General features: G+C 39.0%; 1 protein-coding gene across 3 annotated transcripts in view; it reads right to left on the reverse strand.

The window, feature by feature from the left end:
* HECW1 (HECT, C2 and WW domain containing E3 ubiquitin protein ligase 1) overlaps nucleotides 1–25568 on the reverse strand; it is a 477497-nt gene that overhangs the window by 156410 nt on the left and 295519 nt on the right. For all 3 annotated transcript variants that reach the window (XM_067745847.1, XM_067745845.1, XM_067745846.1), the window contains 2 exons: nucleotides 24406–24481; nucleotides 14345–14514 (listed from right to left, as the gene is read on the reverse strand). In XM_067745847.1, coding sequence (XP_067601948.1) covers nucleotides 14345–14514; nucleotides 24406–24481 — 246 coding nt within the window. The remainder of the gene's footprint in view (nucleotides 1–14344; nucleotides 14515–24405; nucleotides 24482–25568) is intronic.

Raw genomic sequence — 25568 nt, forward strand, 5'->3', positions numbered from 1 at the left:
GTAAAGATGTGGATGGATCTAGAGACTCCCATACAGAGTGAAGTAAGTCAGAAAGAGAAAAACTAATATCGTATATTAACGCATATATGTGGAACCTAGAAAAATGGTACAGATGAACTGGTTTGCAGGGCAGAAATAGAGACACAGACGTAGAGGACAAACATATGGACACCAAAGGGGGAAAGTGGCAGGTGGTGGTGGTGGTGTGAGGAACTGGGAGATTGGAATTGACATATATACACTAATATGTATAAAATGGATAACTAATAAGAACCTGCTGTATAAAAAAATAAATAAAATTCAAAAATGCAAAAAAAAAAAAAAAAAGAAACCAATCTAACCACATGTATCCTTAAAAGCAAATAACTTTCTCCCACTAAAGGCAGAAGAACTGTAGCAGAAGGTTGTCAGAGAAATTAAAAGCATGAGGAGGACTCTCTGTGCTGTTGCAGGAATGCAGGCAGTCTTTAGGAGGTGAGAGGACTCCAGCTGACAGCCAGCAATGAAATGAGGACTTCAGTCTTACAACCACAAGGAACCGACTCTGCCAAAGACCTGAGTGAGCTGGGAAGCAAATTCTCCTCCAGAGCCCACAGATAAGAGTCCAGCTCTGCCTGTATCTTGATTTCAGCCCTGTGAGACCTAGACCAGAGGAACCAGCCAAGGCAACCTAAGGCTTCTGATCTAGAGAAACCGTGAGATATTAAGTGCGTGCTGTTTTGAGCTGCAAGGTTTGGGGTAACTCGTTACAGCAGCAAAAGAAAACAAATACACACTTCCTATAGCTGGAGGCCTGAGGCACCTTCTCCAGGCCTCCACACCATCCTTTTGAAAGGCAGTCCAACCCTTTACTCCCTAGCCTTCCCCCTGCCTTATTACACTAATATCACATAGCAAAGATCACTTTCTAACAATTTATATAGTTTCCTGATTGGCTGGGTTTATTGCCTGTTTCTTTGCACAAGGACAAGTGCCAGGAGCATAAGAAAATGCTTTTGAAAATTCAATTTAAAATTGAATGAATGAATGAATGAATATTGCTGTATTTCCAATAGGTTTGGATTGTGGCAGTATGCAATTAAATCCATGGGACTTGGGTCAAGAAGTCCACGAATATAAAGCTATAAAAAAATAAGTATCAGTGCCACTGACCTGCTCCATGGATTTGGACGGTCACTGGTCACCTGAGCAGCAGTGTGTCCTATGTACATGCTCACAGATTAATTAGTAATTTGCTTCAAAGGACACCTAGCTACACATCGTTTCGCTCATTGATTGTCCAGGACGTGGCTAGACCCTTCCTCCCTCTTAGATATCCTGGAGCCACCCATTTAGTGCAAGAAAGCTGGTAAACCTTGACTTCAGCATTTTTTTAGCTTACAAATCACACTGACACCTGTGATCTGGTTATTCTGGTGAGGTCATTCAACTGAGGTCCAGGCAATACAGTCTCCAACTGAGAGATAAACTGAAGCTCAGAAAGATAGTCATTTGCTCAGTCATGCAAGTAACTGCAAGCAGAGCCTGCACTCAAACCCATGGTTTTTCATTTCAAAGTCCATATTCCTCACATTGTGATACGCTGTCTTTTGGTTTGACTGGTTTAAAAAATTATGAATGGGAAAGAAGACATGTAGAAACAGAGAAATTGGTTTAAGAGATCTAAGTGTGGGAGAGTGAGAAGATTTTGAGAAGGGAAAAAAAATATAGGGCATAATACATTTAGAAAGAGTACCAAAAAGCTTTATTTTTGAACATGGCTAAAAACAGACCACGTACATTAAATATGTACATAATCATTGGGGATTCAACCACATATCTTATTAACCTGGATGTGACCCAGGGAAAATTCTAATGAAAATCATGACTCCAGATGCTCTTTTCTCAATGCACTGAGTACAAAATAAGGAGAGAATCATAAGCAGTGCTGAAGTCAGAACATCTTAAATTATCATCTTTCCTCAAGCCCACTGGCTTTCACCTGACTAGGAAAGAACATCAGGTATAGGTGACAATGCTTTCCTCATGCCCCATGCTGACTGCTACCCAGCTCTTCTTCTAAAATGGAGGCTGCCACGATTGTGCCTATAACATGTATGGTTTTTAAAAACGGGGAGATAACTACAAAAGTAATACTTGGTTATTTTAGAAAATTTGAAAAATGGAGAAAAATATGAAGTGTAGAAGAATATTGCCCCAAATGTTACCTTCCCCAGTCACTGCCTATTAACATTTTAGTATACCTCTGTCCAACTCATTTTTGTGGGTTCTTGCATATTATAAAGAAAACGTTATAAATAAAATGGAAGTACTTTAAATTCTCCTTCTCCAGATCCATTTTCTTCTCTCCCCAGAACCAGCTGCTTTCAAAAATGTCATATATCCTTCAAGTTAATATTTTATTTTTTTGTTATATACATATTTGTATTATTTTGTTTTTAATTTTTTTGCACAAATGCTACCATACTGTAGTAAAGTTCTCTTCAACTCAGTTTTCTTCATTCAACCTGTTTTTAAAATCTATCCTTATTGTCAAAAGTGAATGCATTGCTCATGGATTTTTAACTGCTAGATAATATTTCATTATATGACTAGACCACAATTTATTTATTCCCTCTGAATAACATTTACTTTTCCATTTTTTCTCTTATATTAAAAAACACTACTATGTATGTAACTATGTTATGGTGGCAAATGTTAACTAGACTTATCGTGGTGATCATTTCGCCATGTATACAAATATCGAATCATTATGTTGTACATCTGAAAGTAATATATGTCAATTATATCTCAATTAAAATAAAAAATAAAATCTTTTCACATTAAAAATAAATAAATAGGGCTTCCCTGGTGGTGCAGTGATTGAGAGTCCGTCTGCGGATGTAGGGAACACGGGTTCGTGCTCTGGTCCGCGAAGATCCCATGTGCTGCGGAGCAGCTAGGCCCGTGAGCCCTGGCCGCTGAGCCTGCGTGTCCGGAGCCTGTGCTCCACAGCGGGAGATGCCACAACAGTGAGAGGCCCGCATACCACACACAAAAATATAATAAATAAATAAATAAAAAGAGTTATGTCTCCTAGGAGAATTTACCCCTTTTACCATTATGTAATGTCCTTTTTTATCTCTGGTAACTTTCCTTACTTTAAAGTGTGCTTTGTCTAAAATTAATGTAGTTAGTCATCCTTTCTATTGATTAGTGTTAGCATGGTACATTTATTTCCATCCATTTTCTTTTAATCTATATGTGTCTTTATATTTAAAGTGGGTTTCTTTGGACAACACACAGCTGGATTGTGTTGTTTATCCACTCTGACAATCTCTATCTTTTAATTAGTACATTTAGACCATTGGCATTAAAGTGAGTACTGATATAGTTGGATTAATATCTACCATATTCATTAATGTTTTCTATTTCACTTGTTTCACTTGTTCTTTAGTCCTACATTTGTCTTCCATTCTTTTTCTGCCTTTTGTGGTTTTAATTCAGTATTTTGTATGACTTATTTTCTCTCATTTCTTAGCATTAAGTTGTTCTTTCTTTTCCCTGCCTTTTTTAGTGGTTGCCCTAGAGTTTGCAATACACATTTAAAGCTAATTTAAGTCCCATCTCAAGTAACACTATACCACTTCATGGGTAGTGTGAGTACCTTATTATAACAAAACAATGCTAATTCCTTCCTTCAATTTCTTGTATCATTGCTGTTATTTATTTCATCTATACATATCATACATAATCATATATATAAAATACATATATACATGACGTACATAATTGAATATATTGCTATTATTTTGAAAAAAATTGTTATGTTAGATCAACTAAAAATAAGAAAAATAAAAGTTTTTATTTTATCTTCACTTACTCCTTCTTTGATACCCTTTATATAGATCTGAGTTTCTGACTTAATATTTTTCTTCTCTCTAAAGAACATCTTTCAACATTTCTTGCAAGGCAGGTCTACTGACAACAAAATTCCCTCAGTTTTTGTTTTTATGAAAATGTCTTTTTTCTCCTTAGCATTTGAAGAATATTTTGCAGGGTACAGAATTTTAGGTTGGTTTTTTTTTCCGCTCAACCACTTCTCACATCATTTCATTCCACTTTCTTCCTGTTTGCTTTGTTTGTGAGAAGTCAGATATGATTCTTATCTTTGTTCCTCTGTAGGTAAAGGTGGTTTTTTCTCTGGCTTCTTTCAGGATTTTTTATCTTTGACTTTCTGTAATTTGAAAATGATATGCCTAATGTGTCAGCTTCTGGCATTTATCCAGCTTTGTATTCCCTGAGCTTCCTGGGTCTGTGGTTTGGTATCTGACATTAATCTGGGGAAATCCTGATCATAACTGTTTCTTATATTTCTTCTGTTCTTTTCTCTCTTTCTTCTCCTTCTGCTATTCCCATTATGTATATGTTATTCCTATTGTAGTTGCCCCACATTTCTTGGGTGTTCTGTTCTCTTCAGTCTTTGTTTTTGAGGATTCTACTGATATATTTTCTAGCTCAGAGTTTTTTTCTCAGTTGTGTCCAGCCCACTAATTAGCCTGTCAAAGGCATTTTTCACTTTGGTTACAGGTTTTTTGACCTCTATCCTCTCTATTGGTTCTTTCTTAGGATTTCCATCCCTCTGCTCACACTGCTCATTTGTTCGTGCATGTTGTCCAATAGAGCCCTTCCCATATTAATCATGGTTGTTCTAAATTCTTGGTCTGATAATTATGACATCCCTGTCATGGCTGGTTCTGATGCTTGGTGTGTATCTTCAATTTTTTTTTTTTTTTTTTTTTTTGCCTTTTGGTGTGGCTTATAATTTTTTCTTGATAGCCAGACATGATGTACTGTATAGAAGAAACTGCTGTAAATAGGCCTTTAGAAACTGCTGTAAATAGGCCTTTAGTAAATAGGCCTTTAGTAAAGTGGTGGTACACTGTAGGGAAGGAGGAAGTGTTCCAAGTCCTATGATTAGGTCTCAGTCTTCTGGTGAACCTAAGCATCTAGTCTGTGAACTTCACAAGTGTTTTTCAGATTTCTCCCCTCTTAGGTGGGACGGGATGGCTAGAGTAGACTGGAGCTGGGTATGTCCCTTCCCCCAGGTCAGTTAGGCTCTGATAATACCCGAGCCAGTGAGGCTCTGGTTAGATAATTTCCTTAGTGCAGGCCTTGTTAAGAAGAACACAGTGCTGTGATTTATTTAAAAAATGGTTCCTTGTCCCCTCCCCGTGCTAGGAGCATGAGGGGATTTTTCTCTGATGTTTACTATGAGAACCTAGTCGGGCTCCTGGAGGTAAATATCACAATACTGTAAATCTCCACCCTACAACTGGATTCCCCTGGAAGTTTTAACTGTCAAAATGGTGCACACTGTGCCTCTAGCAATTCATCAATTACAGTTTGGGTTTCCCTACCCCGACACAGATTCCTGTGGTAGTTTCTGCCGAGAGTCTCTGCTCTGGTAAAGCCATGACTCCCTGTATTTGCCTTTCTGTCTCTTCAGTCTTGGGGACCAGTTTACTCTGTGTCCTCCTCTCTCTCATAAATCCAAGCAGAGATGTTGATTTTTCCAGTCTGTTCAGCTTTTCATCATTGTTAGGATGGACTGGCAACTTGTAAGTGCCTTACATGTGGAACCAGAAACTGAAAGTTGCTGAAATAATTTTTTTAAATGAAGAACAAAGTTGAAAGACTTTTACTACTGGTTTCAAGATTTACCAGAAAGCTACATTAATCAAGACAGAGTCATAATGATGAAAGACAGATCGCTCAATGAAATAGAATAGAGAGCCCAGAAACAGACCCACACATATTTGTTCAATGGAAATTTGATAAAGGTACCAACACAGTCCAAGGAGGAAGGAAAGTCTTTTCAACAGAGGGTGCTGGAACCACTCAACATCCATATGGAAAGAAATGAACATTAATCCTTACATCATACCATACACAAAAATTAACTGGAAATGAATCCTAGAGGCACATAAAAAAAAGCTAAAACTATAAAACCCCTAGAGGAAAGTTAGTAGTTATCTTTGCTAACTTTGGTAGATTAATTAGATAGAATGAAGAAAGCATGAATCATAAGAGAAAATTACTTAATAAACTGGGTTTTATAAAAATAAAAAACATTTCCTCTTTGAAATACACCATTAAGAAAAAGGCAAGCCACAGAATGGGAGAAAATATGTGTAAAATATATGTGTGACTAAGAACTTGAATCAGAATAGATAAAGAACTCTCAAATCTCAGTAAGTTAGACATCTCCAAATACTTCTTAGGAGAAGATGTACAAATGGCCAATAAGCACATGAAAAGACGATCCATACCATTAGTCGTCACAGGAATGCAAAGTGAAACCACAGTAAGTTACCACTTCACATCTATCAGAAGAGCTAAAATTAGAAGAGAATACCAAGTGTTTACGAGGATGCAGAGCAACCAGAACTCTCAAACACTGCCGGTGGGAATGTGTACTGGTGCGATCACACTGAAAAACTTTTTGGCAAGTTTTCACCTACCAAAATGATCCAGCCATTCCACTCCTAGGTATTTCCTGAGAGAAAGACTGTACCTGCATGTTCACAGCAGCTTTGTTCACAATAGTCAATATCTGTAAACAGTCTGAATGTCCATTAACAGGTGAGTGGATAAACAATATGTGGCAGAGCCATATAACTGAATGGCGCTCAGCAGTAAAAGGAACAAACTACTGATGTATGCAACAGCACAGATGAATACAAAAACATTATCCTAAGCAAAAGAAGCCAGAAAGAAAAGAACGTATACTGTAGGATTCCATTCTATAAAATGCAAACTAATCTATTGTGATAAAAGAAATAGTTCAGAATTTGACAGTGGCCAGGCATGAAAACAGGTCGGAACTGTGAAATGGTACCAGTAATCTTTTGGGAGCGATGGACATGTTCTGTGTCTTTAATGTGGTGTGGTTTCATGGGCATCTAAAATTGTCAAAGCTCATCAGACTGCTTTGAACGAATGCATTTTTTTTCACTTGTATGTAATTAATTGTATTTATTATGTAAATTATCTCCTAATAAAGATAATAAAGATAAAAATACTCATGAAAGGCATATTAGAGACCAAAAAAAACCTACAATTGAAAAATCAAAAAAAACAATGCCAAAGCCTGCGTCTGTGCACTTTTTTCCTATTTGCAGTTATATACTTAAGAAAAAAAATTCTGATACAATTACCAATAACAGGAAGATTGCTGTTGTTTTTAAGAGAATGAAATGTTTACCATTATGGTATCAATAGTTTTTAAGCACATTCTCCATATGTGATTTTCCTAACTGGGTATCGTATGGAACAGTTGCTGTGGGGAGCATACAGCTTGGTGACTTTGAACAAAAAATCAATAGCAGTGATCTGGAAGTGCAGATCTGGTTGAAGTCCTAAGCAGTTATTATACCAGATACTGGAGGGAAGTTCATGAACTAGAAATTAGGTGAACTTCTGGTAACGTTGGCACACTTTTGTGAACAAGTTTTGTGTCTAATTGCTTCCCGGGTGTTTTACCATTGGCAGATTTGTGGGAAGTCTGCCTGTTATAAACCATAGCATAGACAACTAGTTACTCTCTTTTTTGTTCAGCTGGAGTTCAGAAAATGATGAGTTCACTGGTGCCAGAAAGAAACTGCTGCATTGATTGATGTTTTTTTAGTATTTGTATTCTTGGAATAAACACAATTTGGTAAAGTATTAGCCTTTTTATATTCCTGGATTCAATTAGCCAATGTTTTATTTAGGATAACTACACAGATTTTCATGAGAGAGCTTGGACTGTAATTTGCATTTTTTGTATTGACCTTGTCAGATTTTGGTATCAAAGTTTTGTTGGTTTTATAAAACAAGCTGACCTCTTAAAACAATTTTCTTTTCTTTGGAAGAATTTCTACAAGATCATTGTTATTTCATTAAATGTTTAGAATTCAATAGTGACAATCCTTGTCCTAGGAATTTCCTTGTAGAAACGTTTTAAATTACATACCAAATTCCCTTAAGAGATAAAAGACTACTCAGCATTTCTGTTTATTCTTGTATCAGTTTAGTAAGATATGTTGCTCTAGGAATTTTCCATTCAAATTTACTAGCATAAATGTTATAACATTCTCTTCTCTTTTTAATAAATATAAGAACACATTTTGATTTTTGCTAATTTTCTCTGTTATGCATTTGTTTTCTAATTCAGTGATTTTTGCACTTATCTTCATTATACTACCCTCTGCTCTTTTTGTTTGATTTGCTCTTAATTTTATAGCTTATTCACATGGAAACTCAAACAGTGATATTCAGCTCTTCTTCTTTTCTAATTTAGCTGCATCCCACAAGTTTAGATATGTCATATACTCATTGTTATTTAGCTCAAAATATTTTCTAGTTTTTGTTGTGATTTCTTCTTTGAGTCAGATTTTTAAGGAGCTTTTCCTGCTTAATTTTCAATTTAGGGCATTTTATAGTTACCGTTTTATTGTTTATGTCTAGCTTTTTAAGTTTAAAAACACATAAAAAGTATTTAAAATCTATGTCTAATAACTCCAATAATAAACCTCCATGTGTCTGTTTTTATTGTTAGTGGGGTCCGATTATTTTATTTAATCAGGGACTGAGCTGTCTGAGCTGTCTTAAAGTTTTCTACCATAGCTTGGCCCTGATCCTGTACTTAGCTAGCCAGGGGGCCATGTGAGAATCTGGGGTTTCCTAAGCCACCTCCTCCTTGGAGGATCCAGAACTCCTAGTTTGCCTTTTCAGTACTGTGAGATTACAGCAAACTCCTCTTTGACCTTCAGTAGCTTTTTGCCTACTTTCTTATCCCTCTCCTAAAACGTAGTAGCAGAAAGATGGCTCACTTGCAATTCCTTTCTCTCCAGGAGCCTGACTACAAGAGTTCTGGTTGATTAAACCATTCTCAGATGTCATCACCATTTTTTACGTTTTGTATTTTATCTGGCTTTTCTAGGTGGTTTTGCGTTAGTGTGCCAACATGCCGCTCCACGAGAGCCAGCAGCGAAATCGACTGCTTTCATCTTAGCCTCTGTATAATCCAATCCACACAGAGCAGCAGGACCATTTTTATAAAATTTTAATCAGTGTGATGCTTCCCTGCTCCAATGGCTTCTTACCACATTTACAATAAAACCCCAACCACTTTCCAGAATTTACAAGATGCTGGTCCCTGCCTCTCTCTCCAACTTCGTCTTAGACTCCACCCCATCCCTTCCGCACTTGCCATCCTCCAGCCACCGTGACCTTCTTGCTTAGACATCCAAACCCGTTATATGCAGGACTTCACACTGGCTGTTTCCTCTGTCTGAAACGCACCTCCAGCCTGGTCTGTATGTCTGGCTTCTCAGTTCACATGACAGCAACTCAGAAAGGCCTTCTTGGACCACCGCTATCTAAGGCAGCTCTTTTCCATCAAACACATCATATTATGATGTGGTGGTTCCTTCATGTTACTTGTCTTCCATTGAAATTATCTTGTTATTTATTTTGTTTTGCTTTTCTCACATTAATGTAAATTCCACAAGGCCAGGCCTTATCTACCTAATCTTCTAATCTTATGACCAGACTGGAGTAGCCGATAGCGCATGTATGGGGATTAATCCACCCAGCTTTGAGGGCAGAGACAGGGAGAATGGGGTAGAGATTACTATATACCAGGGCCCCAGGCCTGATTTTAATATAATCAATCTTCTTGATGTTTCTGAGACTCTGCTTTTAGGAGTTCCCTGTTTTACTTAGAGGTACAAATATACAGTCTACATAAGCACTCTGAACAGATAACCCGAGACACTTCAGTTGCTGCTGTTTCTGTTTAACTTCTCTGTGAAGCTATAATCTTATAAACGCTCATTATATCCATACTGGAGAGTAAACAGACCTAAAAGTCAAGGACAGTGTTCCCGGAGTGAAAACAGTTTCTAATTACAGGAATAAAAAAGAGGAGATAAATCAATCACCATGGAAGTCTTCTTTTTAATTTCTTTAGTTTGCATTATGTTTAACATGTATTTCTCTCAATTTTCCCTCATTTAAAACTTCTGACAGTAACTTTATTTTTTCTCAGATTTATCATGTTTTAATTAGCAAAAATATGTTTCCAGTTTGAACTTGAATAAATTTGAAAAAAACCACGTAAGACTTTAATGCAACATTAATCAAAGAAATAAATTGAGCATTTAAACTGCACATTAAAGGGTATTCTTGCTCTTAAGTGCAGGCAACTTCGATTATTTCTCACTGAACATCCTTGGTATGTTAATCAACAAATACGGAAAGTAGGACAGTTTAGTTCTCCTTTACCTTCTTGCATACAGAATCTTGCAGGAACAGGGAATCTTCATTTCACTCACTACGGTGCAATGTGAGACCCCAGAAGCCAACATTAGCTTCCTTTTGTAAGCAATCAGGAAACCACGCCAGATATGCATGATTGAAATAAGCCCAGCCCAGTTGCCATCTCTTATCTGAGAACACCACAAGCTCCACCCACATGACATTTCTGAACAGTCCCCTAAGTGTCTGTGGTTGCCTTGGTACCTTTGCACATGTTGGTCCATCCACCTGGAATGCTCTCCCCGTCCCCCAAATATCCTGCCACTTGTCAAGACCCAAGTCCAAGAGCACACCCTCTGTGAGATCTTCCCTCAGTGCTTCGCAGCATTCTGTCCACACCTTGATTAGGACATTTATTTCATCGTATTTTCTCCTTCCACTAGCCTGCAGGGTCTTATCTATCCATCATTTTTGCCGCTTCGATTTCTAATACAGAGTACATGCACAATAAATATTTCTTAAATGAATTAATAATCAGCCATGAGAACTTCACCTTGCTTTCCCCCATTTAAAAAAAAATTCATTTATCCTTCAAACTTATCCTCCAGAAGGAGGGGCTCATATGATTAGCAGGAAAGACGAATTTAAGCTTTTGATAATTGCCTTTGGCCTTATCACTCAATGTTGTCAATTTTAACTGATTTTTTTAACCAGAAATAAGAGGAGGTATAATGATCATTTTGAGTATCTGATATAAGCTATGGATATTTTCTCCAGAATTTATTCACAACCACCTGTGCACAAAACTGATCAGTATCAGGCTCTGAACTGGTTCAAATTCTGGTTCTGCCATTTACCAGCTGTGTGACCTTGGGAAATTCACTTGACTTCTCTGTGCCTTGGTTTCCTCATCTTTCAATGGGGATAATAATAGTACATATTTCATAGGGTTGTTGTGAGGATGAAATGAGTTAATTATATAAAATGTTTCAAACACTGCTTGGCATAGTAATCCCTATAGAACCTAGTAGTATTAGGTCCAGGAACTGGAGGTATCAAGATAAACTGGATGTGATTCCTTTCCTTGAAGAGCTCAAAGTCTCGTGAGGAAGACAGCTGTGCAAATAGAAGACACTATGTAGAGGTCTGGACAAAGGAGCAAAGAGGAGGAAGCCCTTTCCTTCTGAGGCCTGGGATGGGGTGCCAGGTAGGAGGTGGTATTTTAGCTGAGAATTGATGCGTGAGCAGGAATCTCTGGTTGGATTAGTTGAGGATGTACAGATTAGGCAGATATAAGCAAAGACACAATTTATGCAGCCATGTGAAAGCACAAGGGGCCCTGGGGGACAGCAGCTACTGACAGTGGTCTTAGTGTCATGTGGGAGGTAAAAGGTGCTGGAGAGCAAAGCCGAAGCACATTGCAGACACTATAAACTGGTTTATTCAACACCTATGTTCAACCGTCTAGTCCCCGGCCCTCCCGACGAGAGAAGTCAGGGAAGCGAAACACTAGATTTTCCCAACCAGGTGAGGTCCTGTGATAGGTAATAGGGCTTCTCTTACAGGACAGTAATTCAAAGCCTTTCAAGGAGAAAGCTTCTTCGTTTTTTTGCTTTCTTCCTACCCGGAACTTGGGTTTGGAGGCTTTAAGACAGGAAGAAGAGAGCCACCTGCTAAGGTGTAGTGGCAAGACCCAGAGAGCTTGGGTCCCTGGTGGCCATACTCAGTAGCTGCACTGCCTGGACCACCTCCTTCTGGACTTCCGGTTTGTGAGAAATATCACAGCTGACCAGGCTTCCTCTAGCTTAGAGCCTGAGGCATCCCTAACTGACACAAGTGGAAAGCAATGCTGGGTCACTGAGGCCTTGAATGTTCTGCCTCGGGGCTGAGACTCCCACATTTGAGCTCTGGGTACTGTAAGCTAATTTAGGGGTTTGAAAATACAGCTTTGCAATCACGCAAACCACGCTGTGGTTTAAATCACGGCTCAGCCAGTTCCTTGCTGTTTAACTTGAGAAATCAGTTATCCTCAGTCTGAGCCTTGTCAGGGAGACATGTGGTGAAACTTACCTTAGGAAGCCGACCTCCACCACAGCACACTGGAAAGAACAAGGAGGTCAAGAGCAGAGGGAGAGTGAGGGTTGGCCTGTGTCCTTGCAAAGTATAACTGAACTAAAGATTCGGAAATAATTTCAGGACTTAAAGTGGATTCTAGCTGACATTTTTAGCCAAAACATATTCTGATGGTACTGGATTTTATAAATGTTCTTTGAGACTTATAACACCTTCATGACTAAATGTCTTAGTACAAGCTGCTCTAAAGTTCTTTAGGAGAGGCTTTTTTTTTTTTTTTTTCATGTGCTATAAATTCCTGTGGCATCTTGTATTATCTCCAGGAATGGAGTGAGGAGTCCATAAATAATTGGCGAGAACAGCCAGGACTGAAGAAACAAATAATGTAAGATTCACGATTCCATGCTAGCGGTCCTGTGGGTGCTTTAGAGTCTGCTGATAACCAAAGTAGTAAGAAGTTCAAATACAACTCTATTTCCCTGATGGCCACTTAAAAGCTCTAATGTTGATCTTCTGTAAAACCTGGGTCAGGCTAAATTAAACCTAGGAAGTAGGTGGTATCATTTAAGAGACAATGAAAAAGCTTTGGCCCCAAACATCTACACTTTCTTGTCAAGGATGCTTGAAAGTTCTGCATCAGAGATGATCTACTTTGAACAATAAAGGAAGGAACCCCGCCCAGAGCGAGTGCCCAGGGTAGTAGTAACACATTTCCATCAGCACCAGCCTGATGAGGATAATCTGATGCCCAGATTGAGGATAACTGATTTCTCCAAGTTATACAACTGGCGGGGCTGGGATTTGAACCAAGGTCTGTGTGACTGCAGATCTGTACTTTTAACTCCTACATTATATACTGCGGCATTTCCATGCCCTAAACCCCGCTGTCTCCCAAGCCATGCAGTTTGCAGGTTATCCCCTCAAGCTAAAGCAGGGAGCTAGGCAGTCAATGGGTGTGACAACTTCCTGCTGTTTCTCTAGGACAGGACTTAGTCACTGGGAGGCTGAGCCTGATGAGGAACCTCCTAGCTCCCAGCTGGTGGTGGAGACACGTGTAAGAGAGGAGAAGGGCCTGTATCAGATAAAACAAATTATCTGAAACTCCAGCAAGTTGCCTAGCACTGTGTAAACCAGGAAGATGGCATGAACAATCAGCCTCCGTGTCTATTTCAATCAAACAATATGCAACCCCATATCTTAGTGTTATTTTAAGGCTTATGGATTTACCTGTCCTAGGAAACCTGACAGTTTCAGAATCTCTGGAACCGGCCCAGAGGGACACAATTCAAATTTGGCACTCTTGCCTAAGGACCACATGCGTGGGAAGAATGAGAATGCTTGGATTAAAACACATCACTTCCTTCTCCTGTCCTGCTTTCAGGTGCAAGTTCAGAATCAGAGCAAGAGGCTATTATAGTTGTCCCTCGGTATGTTGGGGGACTTGTTCCAGTACCGCTGAGGACACCAAAATCCATGGAGGCTCGAGTCCCTTACATAAAATGGCGGAGAATTTGCATATAACCTACACACGTCCTCCTGTATGCTTTATGTTATCTCCAGATTACTTACAATATCTAATACAGTGTAAATGCTATGTAAATAGTTGAAAATACAATGTAATGTTGGGTACATAGTGCCTGGGTGCAGCAAATTCAAGTTTTGCTTTCTGGAATTTTTTTTTTCCCCAAATAGTTTCCATCCGAGGTTGGTTGAATCCCTACATGCAGAACCTGCAGATACAGAAGGCTGACTGTGTATGGCTACTGAGTGCAGCTGCAATGAATAGTTTCATGGTCCCACGCTGTGAGATTAATCAAGATCTCTAGGAGTTGTAATCCAAAGAGAACATGGTGACTTTCCAGGACCAAGAGAACCATGAACTTAGCAGCAGAGTTTGGGGCTCCAAGGAGGGAGGGAGTAGCATGTGGGCTTCAGGGTCAACGGTTCTGTTGTCCCTTAAGCTCCTTTTCAGGGCCAGGGCACTCACCTCGGCCTGCCAGATGGGGTTCACGGTGTTGCCGATAATCTTGGATCGCCTCTCCTGTCCGTGGTGTGGGAGGGCAGGGAAGATGCTGTGCTTCCCAGGCTGAATGGAAATCTTCAGGTAAGGGTCTGGGTTGAAAAACATCCCTTTCTTCAACCCCATGGCCTGGAAATCTATAAAACAGAGGATATTCTAATATCATGTGTGTTAGCAAGGTTAAAGATTATATTAGGCTTCACACAAGGAGAAGAGTCCATCTGAAACGTGTAAAACGTTTTTCAATCTTTAGACCATTTTCCACCTCATTACAAATATAGACTGGTATGTCTCCAGAACCCATTACACGGAACATTTACTGATTTAAATGAACATTTACTGTATTAAACTGTTTTGGTTAAGAAGTGTCTGTAATAAGTCAAGACTGGCATTGTGGTCACTATGCTTTTCAAGAGAGGACTATTGGCCCCTAGTGGTCTGGGCTTCTGGCGTTCCTCAGGCAGGTTGGGGTGAGGGGCTGAGGGTCACCTCGGGAAACCTGGTGCACACTGAGGGAGGAAAGCCAACTTGGAAAATTCAGTGGGTCCAGGTGAATTTTATTTTATTTTTGGCTGTGTTGGGTCTTTGTTGCAGTGTGCGGGCTTCTCATTGTGTTGGCTTCTCTTGTTGCAGAGCATGGGCTCTAGGTGCATGGGTTCAGTAGTTGTGGCTCACGGGTTCTAGAGTGCAGGCTCAGTAGTTGTGACGCACGGGCTTAGTTGTTCTGTGGCATGTGGGATCTTCCCAGACCAGTGCTTGAACCCGTGTCCCTTGCATTGGCAGGTGGATTCTTAACCACTGCACCATCAGGGAAGCAGGAACCACTTCTTCAAATAGAAGACAGAAAACCAAGGGCTCTAGCCTCACAATAAATATGATTTTCACTGAGTAAGGAGACAGTGCATCAGAAGAAATAAAGAGAAAGGTGAGGATTAAAAGAGCAAAGAGGGCTTCCCTGGTGGCGCAGTGGTTGAGAGTCCACCTGCCGATGCAGGGGACACGGGTTCGTGCCCCGGTCCGGGAAGATCCCACATGCCGCGGAGCAGCTGGGCCCGTGAGCCATGGCTGCTGAGCCTGCGCGTCCGGAGCCTGTGCTCCGCAACGGGAGAGGCCACAACAGTGAGAAGCCCGCATACCGCAAAAAAAAAAAAAAAAAAGATGGTAAAAAAAGAGAGCAAAGAGCACAGACATTGGAGGAAAGGAAAAAACATGGCCTCCATAGAGCTAATGCACATCAGTGAGGAGAGTTCTGAGGAGAGAACGTGTGGTCGGGAGGGAAGGCTTTGACAACTGAGCCGTTCCATGTCATTGAAAATGTCTGATCATGTACAATTTCAGGCTCTGTGTGGGGGAGAGAGAAAGAGGTCATTTGTGATAATGGTTTATGGCTGTTCTGAGATAATTTGAAATCATCTTATATTTATTAGAAATATATGATATCAAAAAATATAATTAAACTTTTTCTATTATCAAAGTACTTTTCCCCCCAAATTGTTCATATTTATATATAAGTGAAAGAAACAGGTAAAAATACATTGAACTGATTCTCAAGTATGGTATAAGTTGTGAGGTGTTGGAGGAATTTGTTACTGATGAGAAAAGTACAGAATTTTTCATGTGCATTTACTTAAATGTTATTTTGAGTTGATTCAAGGATGTCTCCATAATGAAATTATTCTTACTCTCTTGCATTATAATATACTGCCATGAGGCGGAATAAAGGTTAGAAAGTACAAACATCACAGAAATTTGCAAAACCCAGGCTACACCCATGGGAATGTGTGCAGAAAAGAAGTAACAAAGCAGTCCGAGACTTCTCTCCTTCGAAAGGTCTGTTTCTGGGGTTGGTCCTTGGCTAGGATCTGGGAACTTGGATCTCAGGAGGGTTCCCACATCTCAGAATTGATAAGAGTGGCTCTCTGTGCCTCAAGTGTCTGTGCAAACTACATGGTTTATGCTGAACACCTGCTTTTCTTCTGGGAGTCTGGAATTTTGGTAGGTGCTAGGAGCACTTCGGCCGTATGACCAGCCCCCAATCAAAACCTTGGGCTTTTGAGTCTGTAATGAGCTTCCCTGGTATATAGTATTTCATAGTATTTCACAAATTGTTGCTGGGAGAAATAAACCCAAGCTGTGTGACTCCAGTGAGAGAGGACTCATGGAAACTTGTGCCTGGTTTCCTCCAAACTTCATCTCAGGCACCTTTTTCCTTTGCAATTTGCTGTGTATCTTTTCAATGTAATTGATGACATTGATTATAGTCAATGTAATTGACTATTGATTAGAGTCACGAGTATGACTGCATGCTGAGTTCTCCCAGTGGACCATCAAATCTGGGGGTGGTGTTGGGGAATATGGCCCAGAGTGTGACATATAGATTTATCCATCATAAAATAATGACTACCATCACCTTCATCACCTCCATCACCACCAAAAAAAAAAAAAAGACAACTTTGGCATAGGTCAAATTCTCAAGCATAAATGGGTCTTTTTTTTTTTTTTTTTTTTTTGCGGTACGCGGGCCTCTCACTGTTGTGGCCTCTCCCGTTGCGGAGCACAGGCTCTGGACGCGCAGGCTCAGCAGCCATGGCTCACGGGCCCAGCTGCTCCGCGGCATGTGGGATCTTCCCGGACCGGGGCACGAACCCGTTTCCCCTGCATCGGCAGGCGGACTCTCAACCACTGCGCCACCAGGGAAGCCCATAAATGGGTCTTTTTAAAAAATTCTCTTCCATCAAACAACTTGTCTAAATCTGCATAATGTTTTTATCATACGTCTGATACCTGATAAGCCTAGTTACTCTTTTTTGTTCTTGTTTTTTCCCAAAAGAAAACATCTTTCTTTACCAGTCACACATTTATTCTTCCGGATTAATCTTTTAATTTTTTAATCAGCTCCCCTCCAAAAAATTGAGATTTTGATTGGAATTGCATTGAATCTATAGATTAATTTTGGGAGAAATGGTAACTTTACAATACTTCCTATTCAAGAACATAGGTTTCTTCATTTTTTCATGCCTCCTTTCATGCCCTTCAGTGAGCTTTTATAGTTTAAGTTCAATTTGTATACTTATAAAAATATATGTTTCACGGAGTAAAAATGTTTGAAAACTGCTGCAATAAGGAGCTAATTAGGAGTTAAAAGAACATTCGGCTGGGAGTCAGTATATCCAGATTTTAGTTCTGGAACACTCTCTATTGAACTTTGTAACTTTAGAAAAAAACTTCTTCAGGTCTCAGTTTCTTCAACTATGAGATTGTTGGAATGGATGTCTATAAGAACACAGAGTTTTGTGATTTTCCAACAGTAAATGATACATTAATGGGAAAATACTTAATTTTCCCCCATTTTTTCCTGCATTGTTTTTTGTTCTGATGATAAACATGATGCCTACTGTAACTTTTTTAAATATAGAAGGAAAAGAAACAGAATTTTAAAATTATTTCAAATTGTACTGCATAGTGGCAAACATTGCTAGACTTTTTTTTTACTGCCTTTCAGTAATTTTCTTTGCATAGTTGCAACCATACTTCTATACAAATTTGTACCCTAAATTGTTTCTTTTGCCTGGATTATACCATAAGGATGTCCCATGTCTTTTAGAACATTTTGTATACATAATTCTTAAACAGTATATAATTATTTGGCTCTGTGGTAATTTTGAATATTTAAATTGTCTCCAATACTTGTGAAAAAAGTCTGTATTTGCATTTATGATTTTTAAGCTTGTAGTGTTAGTTCACTGAAAATTAAAGGGATAGTAGCTACACAGGAAATTTATTACCACCAAGGAGTGGTAAAAACTGAATATATAAACAGATTTGAGAAGTAAAGCATTTGCATCAACAATCTTGCTTTGACATGCTACTCCGTTCTGGAAAATTTCCAGAGGAGACAATTCCATGATCTATCTTTCTGGCTATTTCTCATTTTAAATTCTAAAAAGAAAAGCAGTCCAATTATATGCAGTATCTCCAGTTCTTGAGTTTTCTTAAATTTATCTCTCTGTATGCTGGCGTGGATGTTCACATATTACTTTCAGATAAGATGCAAAGATGAAGTTCTTTGAGCCCTAGCAAACCTGAGAATGTGTTTTTCTTGCCTTCTTACATAAATGACAACCTGGTGGGCACAGAAATCTTCGGCTAAAACATGCTACCCTTAAAACTCTGTAGCCTTTGTTTCATGATTTTAGCATTCTGTATGATAAGAAGACAAGTCTGAGATTAACATGGTTTATTCTTTTGTAAGTATCATGCTTTTTCCACTCAGATATCTACTGTGTCTGCATTTGAAAATTTCTTTAAAAAAATTAGCATTTGTCTAGATGTTGGTCTCTGTACATACATTTTTTTCTTAGCACCTTATAGTCTAATTTAAAGATTCAAAATCACATTCAACTCAAGAAACCTTTCTCCTATTATTTCCTTTCAATTTGTTCTGATCATTTCATCAAAAACATTAAATATCTATGTATTGGCTCTGTATATGTCATCCATCTTTTTACTTCCTTATCCTTTTTATGTCTGACCCTTCTTCTATGTTTTCTAGGAGAGAAGCTCAAGTCAGTCTACCATATCATTGATTCTAATTCTGTAGTGGTGAGTATGCTCTTACTGCTTTCTAAAAGCTCTCAAAGCTCACTTTGAATTCTGTGATTGCATCTTTTAGAATTTATTTTAAATCTCTCCTTGACTATGATAGACAGAAAAATGGTCCCTCACAGATGACCATAACCTAATCCCTGGAACCTGTGAATATGTCACCTTACATGGTAAAAGGGACTTTGCAGATGTGGTGAAGGATCTTTACTGAGATGGAGAGATTAGCCTGGATTATCCAGTTAGGCCCAATGTAATTATAAGAGTCTTTATAAAATGGAGGAAGGAGGGGCAAAATGAGGAGAAAGTGATGTGACAACAGAGCAGAGATTGGAGTGATGCAGCCACGAACCAAAACATGCAGGTAGACTCTAGAACCTGAGAGATGAGGAGTGCATTCTTCTCAGGAGGCCCCAGAAGAGTACCAGCCCTGCCTGTTGACACCCTGATTTTAGTCCCTTAAGATTCATTTTGGACTTCTGATCTCCAGAACTGAGTGAATACATGTCTTGTTTCAGGCCACTAACTTTGTGGTAGCTTGTTACAGCAGCAACAGGAAACAGATACACTTGACTTTCTTTTAGCTTCAAAGAACTTCAAAGATATCCCTTACCATTTTTCTTCATCCTAGACCTCTTACTTAATAGGTCCTGCACTTTCCTGTATTTTATAGAGAGTACAAGCAGACGAGTGATAAATCCCTTATTTCTCTTGAGCAGATATTTGCCAACAAAATACTTGTCTTTTTCCTCTTGAGTGTTATGTCCTTCAACGTTTTTTGTTTTTTTTTTAGGGTAGAATCTATTCTCCACACATTCTTCAAGCCACAATGTCTATTCTTGATCCATGAGTAGGTTGTGTACCCCTGGTAGTGTCCATCTTTAGTTAGTTTGGTTGTCCAACGAGCTGCTATTGGAATCCTCATCCCTACTTTTACACCTGGAGATGACCAGCATCTAGTCAACTTTTTCATACTTTGTGGGCTTTGCTTAGCTGTAGATTTGATGATCTTTTTATCTCATCTTTCTTTGAGGCATGGAACTGATTATGCTACTTTAAGCAGTATTTACTTTTATTTTTCCTTGACAGACGCAGTGAATTAAACATATACACATTCAACTACTAAGTATTACACTTCCACGACCATTCCAGGCTTGCTTCTTTAGTTGCTAAGTTTACATCTCCAGTCACATTTCATTGCTGGCAATCTTTTCCTTGCGATAAGTGTAAGAAAAATGATATATTGGGGGCTGTAGGAGATAAGTCCGTCCTGATCACCTTATAAAGTAACTTTTTGAACCAAGCTGGTGGTGGTGGTGGTGGGGGCGTGGTTTCCTTTCCTGTGGTGAGTCTGTGAGCCCATGTCTACATGGTAGAGCCAAAATGGGAACCAGTGACTGGATATTTCGTCTCCTTCCCCAGCCCCACGCGGTCCCTCCTGTATGGCATCCCTCTTAGGCTTTAGGATTTTAGTGAGCTTTGGTTAGTGAAAATTCTTCACTTCTGGCAGACAGTAGAGTAGTTTTCCTCGTTTCTACTGTTTCTGAAGGTTTGTACAAATAATTGTTATCAAGCATTTCAATGGGAACATAAGAATAACAAATCAGGAGTTGTTAGTTTTCTGTCCTAGTAATACAAAAGTATTGAGTTTCTTCTTTTTTCTTTTCTTTTTAAACCTACACAGACACATGCTAATGTTGTCAATGGGTTTCTTTTAAGACTTAATGTTTTAGATTCACAGCAAAATTAAAAGGAAGTACAGGGATTTTCCCATATACTGCCTGCCCACACATGCATCGCCTCCCCCATTATCAACATCCCCTACCGGAGTGGTACATTGGTTATAACTGATGAGCCTACATCGACACATCATAATCACAGTTGAGAGATACTTCACTTCTTTTCCCAAAATCCATCGTTTACGTTACAATTCACTCTTGGCATTGTACACTCTCTGGGCATTGATAAATGCATCATGACGTGTACCCATAATTACTGTACCATACAGGGTATTTTCACTGCCCTAAAAATCCTCTGTTCTCTGCCTATTCATCTCTCCTTCCCCTATCTCCCAGCAACCACTGATCTTTTTATCATCTCCATAGTTTTATCTTTTCCAGAGTGTGATATAGTTGAAATCATACAGTACGTAGCCTTTGCAGACTGGCTTTTTTCAATGAGTAATACGCGTTCAAGATTCCTCCATGTCCTTTCATGGCCTGATAGCTCATTTCTTTTTAGCACCGAATAATATTCCATTATCTGAATGTACCACGGTTTATTTATGCATTCAGCTACTGAAAGACATCTTGATGGCTTCCAAGTTTTGGCAATCATAAATAAAGCTGCTGTAAATATCTGTGTTTGGTTTTTGTATGAAAATTACTCCATTTGGGTAATTTCCAAGGAATGTGATCATGGGGTCATGCGGTAAAAGAATGTTTAGTTTTGAAAGAAACTACCACACTGTGTTCCAGAGTGTCTGTGCCATTTTGCACTCCTACCAGCAATAAATGTGAGTTCCTTTTGCTCCACGTCCTCACCAGCATCTGGTGTTTTCAGTGTTCTGGATTTGAGCTATTCCAATAGGTACACAGCTGGTATCTAGTCGCTGTTTTAATTTGCATTTCCCTAATGGCATATGATGTGGAGTGCCGTTTCATATGATTACTTGCCAGCTGTATAGCTTCTTTGGTGAGATGTCTGACAAGATCATAAGATCTTTGGCCCATTTTTCAACTGGGTTGTTTGTTTTCATATTGTTGAGTTTTAAGAGTTCTTTGTATATTTTGGATTAACTTTCCTTTATCAGATGCGCCTTTTGCAAATATTTTCTCTGAGTCTGTGGCTTGTCTTCTCATTCCCTTGACATTGTCTTTGGCAGAACAGAAGTTTTTAATTTTAATGAAGTCCATCTTATCAATTTTTTTTCATGCATTGTGTCTTTGGTGTTGTATCTAAAAAGGCGCCACCCTACCCAAGGTCATCTAGGTTTTCTCCTATGTTATCTTCTAGGAGTTTTATAGTTTTGTGTTTTACATTTAGGTCTATGACTCATTTTGAGTTAATTTTTGTGAAGGGTATAAGGTCTGTGTCTAGATTCATGTTTTTTTTGCATGTGGATGTCCAGTTGTTCCAGCACCATTTGTGGAAGGGACTATTTTGCTCAACTGTACTGTCTCTGCTCATATTTCAAAGATCAGCTGACTACATGGGGGTCTATTTCTGGGCTCTCTAGTCTATTTCATTTATCTATTTTTCTGTTTTTTTCTTTTTTTCACAAGTACCACACTGTCTTGATTACTGCAGCTTTATAGTAAGTCTTGAAGTTGTGTAGCATCAGTCCTCCAACTTTGATATTCTCCTCAACATTGCGTTGGCTATTCTGGGTCTTTTGCCTCTCATTATAAATTTTAGAATCAGTTTGTCAGAATTCACAAAATGACTTGCTGGAGTTTTGATTGGGATTGCATTGATTCTATACATTAGTTTGGAAAGACCTGACATCTTTACAGTATTAAGTCTTCCCATCCATGAACATGGAATATATCTCCATTTATTTCGTTCTTCTTTGATTTAATTCATTAGAGTTTTGTAGCTTTCCCTATAAACATCTTGTACATATCAACATTTTTTTAGATTTATACCTAAGTATTTCATTTTGGGGAGGTGATAATGTAAATGGTATTGCGTTTTTAACTTAAGTTCCATTTGTTCATTGCTGGTATATAGGAAAGAGACTGACTTTTTGTATATCAACTTTGTTATTATCACTTATCAATGGATTTTTAGACACACGTTTGCTTTACTGGGGGCTCACTTAGACGTGAAAAGCCTCAGGTGACCATCCGTCTCCCAAGGACACTCATGAACTTCATTTCTGTGATCTCAGATCTCTGATATTTATGGCCTACAATATTTGTTGGTTTGATAATAAGTGAAGCAATCGTTTTCAAACTGTGCTGAACAGTTCTGTGCCCTACAGTTTCATGCCATCGTGTCTTCACAAACACCACGTAGGGTGAAATTGAGTGCATGGGGCTCTGAACTCTGTATATCATTTTAGCCAGAGCAACTCAGTTTTTGTTTATAGTTTTAATTTTGAAATTACTTTAGATTCATAGAAGAGTCTACCCAGTCTCCCTTACTGTTAACAGGTTACAGAACTAAGGTACATGATGAAAACTAAAAAATTAACTAAATTACTCTTAACTATTAACTAATTATGATTAACTAAATGACAGGCTTTTTTTGGATTTCACTGATCTTTCCACAAGTGTACTTTTTTGAGCAGCTCAGTGTTTAATCTGTTTTACCAACTGGATTTCATGTGAGATTTTATTTAGACCAAGGGTCTGCTAGCTGCTGCTTGCCTCAGGCTTTCCCCTACCTCCACTTTATAAACTCTCAATTACTGCTAGTTAGCCATGAAGGAAAAGTAGAACGGTAGCTTCTCTTCTCATCATCTCAACTCATCTAAGGAATGCATCTATTCCTTATTGAATCCTCTTGTACCCTTATGAGGTCAAGGGGTGAGAAATGGAATGTTTCCTGCCATATCAGTAAACAAAGGATGTCACAGTCATCAGCGACTGCAGCCACCACCCATGGTGAGTTGGTGAGCCCTGAGGAAACTCAGGATATGAAAACACAGGATACTGGCCCCAGATAGCTGAGGTGCATATCAAAGGAATGCAGACTCTCGCATCTTCCCAAACATAGAAAAGCACTAAATGCTTTAACTTGAGATCATCCGGTTTTCTTTACTTAACAGTAATCTTTTGACATTCAGACTACCTGCCCTTTTGTGCAAAACTCCTATATACACTACCAAGCGTAGGGTAGATAGCTAGTGGGAAGCAGCTGCATGGCACAGGGAGATCAGCTCGGTCCTTTGTGACCGCCTGGAGGGGTTGGATAGGGAGGGTGGGAGGGAGGCAGACACAAGAGGGAAGAGATATGGGGATATATGTATATGTATAGCTGATTCACTTTGTTATAAAGCAGAAACTAACACACCATTGTAAAGCAATTATACTCCAATAAAGATGTAAAAAAAAAAAGAAAATCAGCTGTAACCAATACAATAATAAATTAAAAAAAAAACAAAAAACTCCTATATATCCTAGCCCTACCCTTGCCTCCTCCGAGCAGTTCTCTTGGGGTTACTTGAGACGCTACCTCCCCAGCTTGAAGTCCTAAAAATTCCCACCAAATAAAACATAACTCTCAACTTTTAGGTTGTGCCTATTTTTTAGGCAACAGGGGAATGGAGCGGATATTTTAAAATTTTATTTTACAGGTGGAGAAACTGAGGCACAGAGATGTTGAGTAACTTATAGATAAGAGTCAAATTGAAGGGGTCTCCTGACTGTTGACTGACATTCTCATTCACTCCACAAGGCCTTCATATGAGCAATACACACCTGAGAGAGAAAAGCTGATCAGCCTCCGACTCCCTTGCCCTTGCACAGTCTCATCAGAGCCAACACTTTTAAAAATCTGTAAGAAGACAGAAAATGGGAGACAAGCAAAAAAAGCATTGAAATAGATACTTACACTTCAATACAAACATGCTTAATCACAGTTATTTCTGTAGCTACGGAATACAAAGACAGTAGCATTGTGACTTCATGAGGCTACTACTGATTAAAAGAAGCTTTTAGCAACCTAATGTCTTTCCCAGGAATAGAGTGGGAAATGCTAGTGGGGATGAGGGGTACTTCTCAGAGAAATGGAAATCAACAAAAATAACTACTGTAATATTAGAGGCCCTTTATAACCACTTATGTAAACAAGGCCTTTTCACATTCAAATTTGCAAAAGGTATTTATTAAAGCAGACCCTAAGGCAGTAGAATGATAGGTCAATAGATGTTTACTGTTGTAATTACAATATGTTTCCATTAGCAAAGTATAGCGTTAAACTGCTGTGTCTTCATTCCTTCTGATCTGTATTACTACCTAGAGATTTCCAGGAAATTCTGTTTATTAGGGAGGAGACTGAGCATGGCATTAAGAAGCTATTCTGAGGTCTCTTTATTTAACTGCCTTCCTGGGATGTTTCAGAACACAGTTGTTACATGGGTTATCTTCGTCTAGTAGGTATTTGCAAACCAGGTTGCCAAAATCTTTTACTTTCTACCATTGCTCAATATTTATCTGTTAATGGATTAATCAAAGCAGCTAGAGTCCCTGCTTCCATTCTCTTCTAGGCAAGTTTTACTTAGAAATGATTCTGAGTATTTATTCAAAGGCAGGGTTACCTTTGCATACGTTATATATTTGCAGAAAATAATATACAAATCTGAGCATTAAGCAAATCCATACAGTGTCCACTTTTTAGAAGGTAATCTGTACTGAAGGAGCAAAAAATGGAGAACTCGATGACCTCTTGCGCAAAGTCTCTCTGTTTCGAGGTTCTGTGGGCTTGCTCTCTTCCTACTGCCTCTCAGTATTTTTGATGCTGGAAGAGTTGTGACTGGATGTGACCATCATCTTGCCTTACATGAGACTGGGAGTAATGACCGGGCATCACTAGGGCTCACAGCTTTCTCCCAAGGAGAATACAAAGGGATTATGAGAACACC

This window comes from Pseudorca crassidens, chromosome 8, assembly GCF_039906515.1.
Source record: "Pseudorca crassidens isolate mPseCra1 chromosome 8, mPseCra1.hap1, whole genome shotgun sequence".
NCBI classification, from domain to species: domain Eukaryota; kingdom Metazoa; phylum Chordata; class Mammalia; order Artiodactyla; family Delphinidae; genus Pseudorca; species Pseudorca crassidens.